The 10,188-nt window shown below is 54.6% G+C and overlaps 1 protein-coding gene across 1 annotated transcript in view; it reads left to right on the plus strand.

Moving 5' to 3' along the window:
* Window positions 1-10,143, plus strand: part of LOC116825681 (protein brambleberry-like) — a 31,624-nt gene extending 21,481 nt beyond the window's left edge. Inside the window, exons 9-12 of the mRNA XM_032781883.2 lie at window positions 1,252-1,316; window positions 2,285-2,475; window positions 4,622-4,713; window positions 9,223-10,143. Coding sequence (XP_032637774.1) covers window positions 1,252-1,316; window positions 2,285-2,475; window positions 4,622-4,713; window positions 9,223-9,358 — 484 coding nt within the window. The 3' untranslated portion in view covers window positions 9,359-10,143. The remainder of the gene's footprint in view (window positions 1-1,251; window positions 1,317-2,284; window positions 2,476-4,621; window positions 4,714-9,222) is intronic.
* The last annotated feature ends 45 nt before the right edge of the window (window positions 10,144-10,188 follow it).

Here is a 10,188-nt window from a genome sequence, read left to right on the forward strand (position 1 = left end):
GGGATTTACACCACATCCTCTGGCTGTTCAGATGGGGAAACTGAGGCACAGGACATGCAATGACTCAGTGGCAGAGCTGAGAATGGAACCCAGGAGTTCTTTGCAGCAGGAGCACCCAGGCCTGTAAGGTGCAGAGCAACAAGCAGCCTCACATGGACTGCTGCTTGCCCAGGTCCTTCTGTGTTAGACTGGGAAACTGAGCAGCAGCACCCCAGAGCCTCCACCCTGCGGGCTGACATGGTGCACAGAGGCTGGCTGCAGCCATGCTGGTTTGCTTGCCGCCATGCTGCTGTCCGGTCTCCGGGGAGCACATGTGCTGCCATAGTAGCCGGCAGCAGCAGGATCCCCAGCCCCAGCCGCAGCATCATGTCAGCAAGGAGTGAACACCTGTCACCAGTGGCTGCAGAAGGGGTGCGCTGGTGCGGAATGGCCTCTGGGTGGCCGCAGAGAGCTTGTGCAGGGGTGGGTCCCAGTTGGGTCCTAGGGCGACCCCAGGTTACGCCCCTGCTTGGCTGTGTTAGTGGCATGTTACACCAGCTGTCCAGTGCAGGCCTTGGGTCCCGCTTCTGCGTGCAGCTCAGGGTGCGGGTGCTGGTGTCGGAAGCCTGGTATGGTTTGGATGCCCCCACAGGTATCGAGGACCAAGTCTTCCCATGTGTGGCCAGGCCAGTGGATGTCAGTTGGGATGTTTGTGCACATCTAGGTCTAGTATGTCCTCTCCTCGGGGCAGGGTGCCCCGGCTCTGGATCTCACTCCCCCATTCTACACCCACTTGTCTGGCAGGATCAATCTGCCACGGAGGTGGGAGGCCCACCTCTACTCTACTCTTCCAGCTGTGGCCTGAAGGGGCTGAGGATTGGGCATGTGTCTGGGGCACGTCTGCTCTTCGTCGTTCTTGTCGCCTAGTGCACATGCACCCAGGGACACCTCTTCTGAAACTTACAAATCAATGCACATAGAAGAAAAGGGCGACGAGAGAGATCATAGAATATCAGGGTTGGAAGGGACCTCAGGAGGTCATCTAGTCCAACTCCCTGCTCAAAGCAGGACCAACCCCAACTAAATCAGATGCTTGGTGCAGAGAGAGCTCTCCCCATCTGGTCTGTAGGGGACAAATGCGCCCCCGACTAGGACACCCTGCAGCTTCATGCTCTGATGGGTGGGAATGGGGCAGGGGCTTAGCTGGACAGGACTTGGGATGAAACTTCATCTGTGATGGAATCTTGTAACCTTTCATCCTTCCCCTGGCAGGGAGTGTGAAATCGGTCTCTTGCGGGAAGAGCTGAACAAGCTGGAGGAGATGAGCTACCTGCAGGGTAAGTGAGATGAGTTCAGTACGGTGGGTGCCTGGGGAACCCATTGCTGCATGCCAGAGCGCTGCAGCAAACCCCACTCCGCCTTGGGGCACTATGGGGATGCTGCATCTGAAGAGAGCAGATCCCTGTCTCTGGCTGGCCGGGAGCTGGGGAAACACTGCAGGGAACAAACAGTGTGTCCAGAGCACTAGTATCTACCCACCCTGTCGATGCAAGACCTGATCCCTATGGGACAATCACCCCCACCTCCCTGGACAGCTTGGACACCCAGTCTGTAGAGGGACCTGCGCTCGGCCTGAATACCTTAAATAACAACAATAACAATGAATACCAGTTTCTTACCTAGCGCATTTCCTCCATAGCTGACAAAGCACTTCACAAACTCTAAAAGTATCTATCCTCATGCCTGTGTGGCAGGGAAGCATTGTTATCCCCATTGTACAGATGGGAAACTGAGGCACGGAGGAGGCTTAAGTGACTTGCTGAAAGAAGCTCACAGCAGAGCTGGGGCCTGAACGCCGGTCTCCCATGTCAAAAGCCGGTGCCCTAACCACTGGACCTTCCTTCCTCCTCTTTGGCTTAGGCAGCTGGGCTTCTTCAAGCTCCCTTAGTGAGACTTCTCTCTGCTGCTCATCAAAGCACATCAGCTCTGTAGTATCCAGAGACCACAGCCTCTCCAGCTGAGCCGCGTTGGGGATGTGGCATGAACCGCACCAGAGCCCTGTGCGTTAGGCAGCAGAGCCTCTAGGGCTGGGGTGTGTGCCAGGCCCGTGTGGCTGGAGAGCTGTATGCACAGGGGCTGTGCCGTGGCAGGTGGGCTGGGGTAGGCAAGCTGAGAGCCATAGGTGTGCTCCTGGAGCTCCAGCATTGAATGGCTCAGCCTGTCTGTGGGCGCAGGAGCCAGGTACTGGAGGGGACTGATCAGGGGGCCCAGTGTATCTGCTGTGCTAGCCATTAATGTGTTGCAGATGACTCCTGCCTGGGGAGGGTGTCCCCGCTGACGGGAAACCCCTTTCGGGATGGGGGCATGCCGTTGCCCCCTACAGGCTGGAAGGCACAGCCGAGATCCGCTGCTCCGCCAGCTGCCTCCATCCCCATCGGGAACTTGCGCCGCATCAGCCTGAGCCGCACCACCAGGCACGAGGTATTGGAGAGGCGGGTGAGCGGTGGGAAGCTGGCACTGGCCGCCGTGGGCCATGGGCAAGTGTGCAGGGACAGGGCTGGCACTGCCCACTGTGGGGCACTGGGAGAGGCAGGCAGGAGTATAGGGGGTGGGTGGGAAACGGGGCTGCCTGCCATGGGGCTCGGGGAGAAGCGGGCCGGAGAGTCTGGGGGGGGGGGGGGGGACAATGGTGCTGCCCACGGTGGGGCACGGGGAGGGGTGGGTAGAAGTGTGGGGACAGGGCTGGCGCTGCCTGCTGTGGGGCACAGGGAGAGGCGGGCAGGAGAGTGGGGGTGAGGAGAGGCGGGCAGGTCTGTGTGGCTGGCACTGCCCGCCGTGGGGCTCGGGGAGAGGCGGGCAAGGGAGAACGGACTTTCAGTAATCGGAGCCACTGTCCGTGCTGTCGGCCTAGATGCAGGGTCTCCCCATTCGTTCTGGTTAACGTGGGGTTGGAGACGTTGGCTGTGCATTGCTGACCAGTGCTGTGAGGGGCCCCTCCCCCTCTCCCCAGTGCCCTCGGCGGCTTGGCACTGGCAGTTGCAGGCATGGGGGGCAGAGAGCATTAAAAGGCACAGCTTCAGGGCTGGCCTGGGGGGGGATCTGAGCAGTTACCTGGGGCACCATCCACCGTCATGGGGGCGTGTGCAGCAGCACAGAGGTGAACACTGCTGGTGTAGAGTCAGAAACTGCTCCTGGCTGGCAGGGGAGCACTGCATGTGTGTGTGCGTGGGGGGGGGAGGGGAGGCACCCAGATTTCTCCCAGCGGAGCAATTGGGGGAGGGGCCGAGCGGATACTGATTCCCTCTCCCCCCCCCCACCCCCCAACATTCCTCTGTGGCCTCCCAGGGGGTTGTGGAGGGGGGGAGTGAGGAGCCATGTCAGGGCTCTGTGCATCCAGGATACTTTCCTCACATGGACCAAGGGGGCATGGTGCAGGGGAGGGTGGGCAGGGGCTAGGGGTGCAGGAGGGTGGGAAGCCTATGGGGGTCAGGGGCAATGGGGGGGCTGCACCCTTGGGGGGCCAGGAGCTTGAAAATACAAGTTCACCCAGGGCGCCATTTTCTCTAAGGCCGTTCTGCACATTCTTGTGCTGGGGCCAAGCTCACCCCGGCACAAACAAAACTGCTGATTTCAGCCGAGTTGGGCAAACGTGACTGGTGTGAGAGCCCAGCCAGGGGGCCAGTGCAGGCAGGGCCTGCAGGCTTCCCCCAGCTGGGTCACTGGGTGGGAAGAGATCTGCTGTCCTGTCCCTGTGAAAGCGACTGACCTGGGAATTTCCATACCTCTCACCCAGACCCTGAGGTCCTGCAGTAACTGGTTCACCCTTCAGATCTGGAGTGGCTCTTGGATGGATGTGGGTGGACAGAAACTGGTTGTTAAAAGGGCTTGAGTGGGTCTGGTGCAAAGGGTGCTGGCCCAGGGACAAGTGAGGGTTTTCAGCACCCAGGAGCTGGGGCATGCCAGGAATTGTGCCTGGGGAGTCTGACCTAGCTGTGGCTGGAAACCTGTCCAGAGTCTCCTTCCCGGGCCATGTTACCAACACAACTTGCTTCTGTGCGTGGCTGGTGCCCGAGCTCGTAGGGTGGTAGCAGGGTGTGGGGGTGGCTAGGCGTGTGACACTGCTCAAGTTGGGGTTGGTGATCCAGCATGGGAAGGGACTCTTGTCGCGTTTCTAGCTGCTGACATGATGGGATGGGGAGGGAATGCTGGGATTGTCTTGGCAGACAATTCTGCAACAAGTGACCGATCGACGTGCAGGGGGCAAGGGCCTGGCACTTCCTTATCCTGCCTCTACTTGGGATATCAAGGGGGAGGTTCCAGGGGACCCCAACAGTGCCCTCAACAGCCAGGCCTTGAGGGCTGCGATGGATCAGACCTGCAACTACCACCAAAGCACCATCAAATCCACCCTGCATGGTGCTGCAGCCTTTTGCTAGGCCATTAATTCCAAGCCACAGCTCCTGGGCACCCTTTCCTGCAGGGATTCCCTGCTCTAGACGCAAGAGCAACTGTTGGTGGTTCAGATTCTCGGTAACAACGGGTGGGCTCTGGCACTGGGCCTGCAGCTGATCCTGGTTCTCTCGCTGTTGGGGAGCTTGTCTTCCTCATCAGTGCCACATGTGACTCCCTCTTTCCTGAACAGGCCACACTGGAGAGGCGCCACCTGGGCCCTGCATTCGAGCCCTTTTCTGACTTCAGGTCCTGTAGCCCGGACCAGTCCATGGCTAGCAACATGTGAGTATAGAGCGCTGCTCCCCTCTCTGAACAGGCTGCAGCGGATTCCTTCTGTGCAATGCTTCACTGATCCCTGCTGGCCAGCGCTGGCATCCCCAAGGGATCCCCTTCACTGATTCCTGCTAGTAACCGGCTCTGCCTCTAAGACAAGGGGTGACTGATGGTGCAATAAGCAAAGTCTAGGGTGAGGGTGGCCTGACCTACGTGATGGGCAGAGGAGAGAAATGTTGCAGACACATTCTGGGCAATAGTTGTCCCATGGCTGCTGGTTTTACTCCTGGGGAAATTCTGCGCCAAAAAATTCTGCACACGATATTTTAAAATTCTGCATATTTTTTGTCAAGCTGGTTTCAATTATTTTGGTAATTTTATTTAAACTACAATACAATGAATGGAGAGTGGGAGTGGGGAGCACTGGAGGAAATCGCCAACCCCACTCTGTTTAATAGTAACATAGCTAATGTTGACCCTTTACTTATAGTTATTAGTCAACAAATATATGCAGCCATGTGCTCAGGGTTGCATCGTAGGCAACTGAAGAGCAAGAGAGGGCTGGGGACTCAAACTCCCAATTTATACTGGCTACTGACCATCTCCAGAGAGGTCAGTAGCAAATAGTTCATGGAGCACATTTTGATAGGAATCTTTTTCAGTCCAAGAATTTAGACCAGTTCTAATCACTAAAGCTCCATAAGCCATACTGTCCTTTGCACCACTCTGGCAATGCAAAGGAGCGTTAAAATTTTTATACCTGTTTTTATACTCCTGGGGAAATTCACTAAGCAGGCAGGCTGCTACATTCTCTGGCTGCGGGAACAGAACCTGCTCTATCTCTTCAGAAATGCCCCAAAGCCCTGCTCCTCCATGCCAAGTGTGCTGTAGTAGCGAGCGAGAGGGACAGTGTGTGTGTGTGTCTGTGTCTCTCTCTCATGTGCGTGCACACACATGACTGTCCAGTCCCCCCCCTCCCCCGCATGGTGATTTACATCCCTACCAGCTGCTCTGGGTGCCCAAACCAACCTGCCTGCCCTGCTGGGGAGGGGGCACATGACTGGTCTTGCAGCTTCCCTTTATTTCACTGTCAGAAGCCATTTTTCTGCGGGGAAGCAAAGAAATCTATGGGGGCCATGAATTCTGCACATGCGCAGTGATGCCAAATTCCCCCAGGAGTATGGTTTGCTTTCCAAGTGGAACAAGCTGGGCCACTCCCTCTAGGGACTAAATGCTCCATTATCTCTCCTAATCTCGAGGCCATTGGCTTCTGACGCCCTCACTCTGCTAAGCGGTCCCTGGCTTTAGTGGCTAGAGGCAGACCAATGGGGAAGCATGAGGACACCGTGAGACTACATTGGTCAGCGTAATGGGCGGTCATCTCTACGTGCCAACTGCCTCATTGTCAAGTTTTCTGACATCGCTGCAAAGGAGAGTTTTGACAGACGATAACAAGGTGGCTTTGTGAATGCTTGCAGAAGCTCCTCCCAAGAGCAAGGGGCAACACGGGAGAATGCACAAAGTTATTAGTTTGAAAATCTAACGAGAGGGTGATGGAGGCTGACGTTGGCATTTTGATAGTGAATGAGATGATAGGGTGGTGATGGGCCCTGGAGGTGAAGACAAGCTGCTTAGGTTTGATGCAATGGAGATGAGGCAGCTAGTGGAGGGATCCAAAGAGACAGGTGTCATGGTCAAAGTGACAGGCTAGGAGAATAATCTTCACAGAAGCATTCTGCCTGGGTATGGGCAGGGCAAGACTGCATTCATCAAGGCCGGAGAGAAGGATGCTGCAGTAATTGAGATGACAGCCTGGACCACAGTTCTGTGTGGATGGATATGAGAGGCTGGATCTTAGAGATGTTTTGCAGAAATAATCAACAAGATTTAGACACTGCCTGGATGCGAGGACCTAGAGAGAGATCTGAGTTGAAGATGCTGCCCAGGTTACGGGCTTAAGTGATGGGCGGGATGGTGGGATTGTCCACAGTGATCGGGGAAGATTTGGGATGGGGGCTGGGGGGAGATTAAGAGCTCTGGTTTAGCAATATTGCACCTGAGTTGATGGCTAGACATCTTTCTGATTAGATACTGGGAAAAACTTTCCAACTGTATAAGGGGAGTTTAGCGCTGGAACAGGCTTCCATGGGAGGTTGTGGAATCACCATCACTGGAGGTTTTTAAGACCAGGTTGGACAAATACCTGTCGGGGATGGTCCCCGTTTACTTGGTCCTGCCTCAGTGCAGGGAGCTGGACTTGAGGGCCCTTCCAAATCGATGGTGCTATGATTCCATCCATGAGGAGATTGTAATCTGGCCAGGTCTGGAGTGGAGGTAGATCTGTGAGTCACTAGCAGAAGAATGGTAGTTGAATGTGTTTGCAGATGAGATTAGCCATTGACAGGGTGTAAAGAGAGAAGAGAAGGGGACCAGGGACACAGCCCCGTGGAACCCCACAGGAAGTTAGAGCAGGATTTCTCTGAAAGACACGTGGAAGGAGTGACTGAGAAGTAGGCAGTCCGTGGAAGGACAATATTTCAACAGGAGGATCATGGCGAAGGTGGCTGGTGGGTCAAGGAGGATGAGGATGGAGTGCTGGTTCTGAGAGACTCTGAGAGAAGTTTCAGTGGAGTGTAAGGGGCAGAAGCTGGATTGGAGGGGGGCGTGTAGGGTGGAATTGGAAGAGAGGACAGCGATACTAGACAGTGCATTCAATGAGCTTAGAAACTAAAGGGAGATGGGGCTGTAGTTGGACAGGAAAATGGGATTTTTTTAATGGAAGAAGTTACAGCATGTTTGTATTGCAAGGGAAGAGTGGGCACGAGGGAGATCAGGTGATGGGATGAAGTAACTGGGGTGATGAGTGGAGAGGTTAGAGGAGGAGAGCGGGACACTGCATCTGATGGGGAAGGAGGGAAGGGGAAGGAGAGGGGGAAGGTTGCATCCACTTGTCAATTTTCTCTTGGAAGAATTTGGCATGATCCTGGGTAGGAGGAGGACAGTGGGAGTGGCGGGGAGGGAAGGTTTGAGTCGAAAATGGTGAAATGCTGCTGGCACTGTGGGCATGGGATTCAGTGTAGTCAGAGGAGTCCATCTACATAGATGGCAGAACCAAAGGAGGAGAGAGTGAATCCACAGTGGAGGAAGTCATGGGATTTCCACCAGTCAGAGACGCTCTGCAGTCGATAGTGGGGGGTGAGCCAGATTTGAGGGTTGGCAGGACAGACCTTGGGAGAGGAGAGTCATAGGTGGAGGAGAGTGGAGGCGAGAACAGAAATCAGCTACTGCATGAATGTAAGAAAGGGAGGGGAGGGCTTAAAGCAGATGAGATGTCAACACTGCGGGTCTGGAAGGCACAGAAAGGCCACAAGACAGGATGTGAGGGAGGGGGCTGATGGATGGTGCTGAAAGAGACCCAATGATGCAGGAACTCTGCTACAGGGAGAGCAGGTTGGTGAGAGAGATTAAAAAGACTAGATGAAGTTAGGGATTGTTCAGCTTGGAAAAGAGACAACTAATAAAATCATGACTGTCAAGAAAGTGACTAAGTGTTGTTGCCCCTTCCCAATGAAATGAATAGACAGGTTTAAAACAAAGAGAAGGAAGTGGGTATTCATCCATGAAAGCTCATGCTCCAAAACGTCCGTTAGTCTATAAGGTGCCACAGGATTCTTTGCTGCTTTTAAAGAAAAGGAAGTTGTTCTTCACACAATGCACAGTCAGCCTGTGGAACTCACTGCCTGGGGATGTTGTGAAGGCCAAGACTATAACAGAGTTCAAAAAAGAACTGGCTATGTTCATGGAGGATAGGTCCATCCGTGGCTATTAGCCAAGATGGCCAGGGATGCAACCCCATGCTCTGGGTGTCCCTAAACCTCTGACTGCTAGAAGCTGGGAGTGAACAACAGGGGATGGATCACTCAATTGCCCAGTTCTGTTCAGTCCCTCTGGGGCACCTGGCATTGGCCAGTCAGGTGACTGGATACAGGTTTAGACAGACCATTGGTCTGACCCAGTATGGCACAGGAACAGCCCTTGGGCAAGTGGGAGAGCTGAGGCAGGGCTGCAGGTGGAATAGAGAGATCAGGGCAGGGAAATGTGCGTAAGCGGGGTGTTATCCTCAGGGCCTTCCACTCCCATGCTGACAAGTGTGAGGGACTGAGACGAGGAAGAGAGAGAGCCAGGGGGTGAAATCCAAGAGCAAGGCAGGCGGGGAGGAGCTGGGGAATGGTAGATGAGAACCAGGTGAAGGGAGAGTCAGATGCAGGATTGCAGGGAGGGGTTGGAAGCATTGATTACTGGTAGGTGGCTTGGCCTAGGGTGGATGTTTCAGCAGCTTAACTTGCTCTCCATTAGAGCTACCAACAAACCCGGCCTGCTGCCCAGAGACACCCCCCCTTAGCTCTGGAGTACCCCCTGCTGCTGTTGAGAGCCTGGTAGTTGCTGACCTGCCCCCACATTTGATCCACAGGGCTCTAGACCTGCAGGTATAATCAGCCTGTCTCACCATCCTTCCAGGTCCACCTCTTCGATGTCTCCGCGACGCCTGTGCCAGGGCATCACCAAGGCCAGGCAGCCATGCAGGAAGAAGGCCGTTCCCGGACAGGAGTTTTGCCATGTTCACGTATCTGGACAAGTGTCCTACACCAGCTGAGCCTTGGAGCTTTCCGTCGAACCTGTGCAGCCGCTAGGTTAGTCTGGACCTTGGGTGGTTGGCCAGGGACCTGTGGACTCCTGGAGTGCAGCTGGGGCACCACTCCCATGTCTCAGCAACAGCCATTCTGTGGCATTATTTTAAACACTGCCTTTGATTTTAATGTGTACATTTGAATGGAGGGACTATGTCTACGGAGGGCCAGCAGCCCCTGCCTGGCAGCTTTTCTAGGGTCTCATGGGGCTTCTTTGAGGTAAGCCCCATTTTAAATAGACCACCCTGCTCTGTGAATGTTCCAATGTGTCTCAAATGCTTCACCCCATGAAAACTGCAGGAGATGAGGAGCTTCTATGTTCACACTGAGTCAGGAGCCAGTGGACTCTGTTTATAAGTCAAGCTGGCTTTTCTAGTGGCCACAGCTGCCCAGCTCTAGCTGGGTTCTTCTGGCCTGCTCCACCTCTGCCATCCCTCGAGATACTCATCTGGGTTTAGCTGAGCCAGCAGCACAGACTGCAGCTCCCTCAGCACCATTGGGACAAACCTCTTGTCAGTAAAGATGCCTGGGGTAAGAAGGTGCCATGTTGGTAGCCAAGTTTTATATGGAAATCTGCTGTTTGCACATTGGTTTAATAAACGACGTTTATCTACTGCTGGGATTGCCGTGTCTGTCTCAAAAGAAACCTGAGAGTTCCTGGGCTGTGGACAGGGGCTCCAATCTCTGGCTAAATGGGGATGGGGTTGTATTAATTTAGATGAAAATAATATTGGACAGTCAGGGTCCTGTCAATACTTCTAACAGTGTGGGGTTTGGTATACAGAGACCTCAGCCT

The sequence above is a fragment of the Chelonoidis abingdonii genome, chromosome 2, assembly GCF_003597395.2.
Source record: "Chelonoidis abingdonii isolate Lonesome George chromosome 2, CheloAbing_2.0, whole genome shotgun sequence".
NCBI classification, from domain to species: Eukaryota; Metazoa; Chordata; order Testudines; family Testudinidae; genus Chelonoidis; species Chelonoidis abingdonii.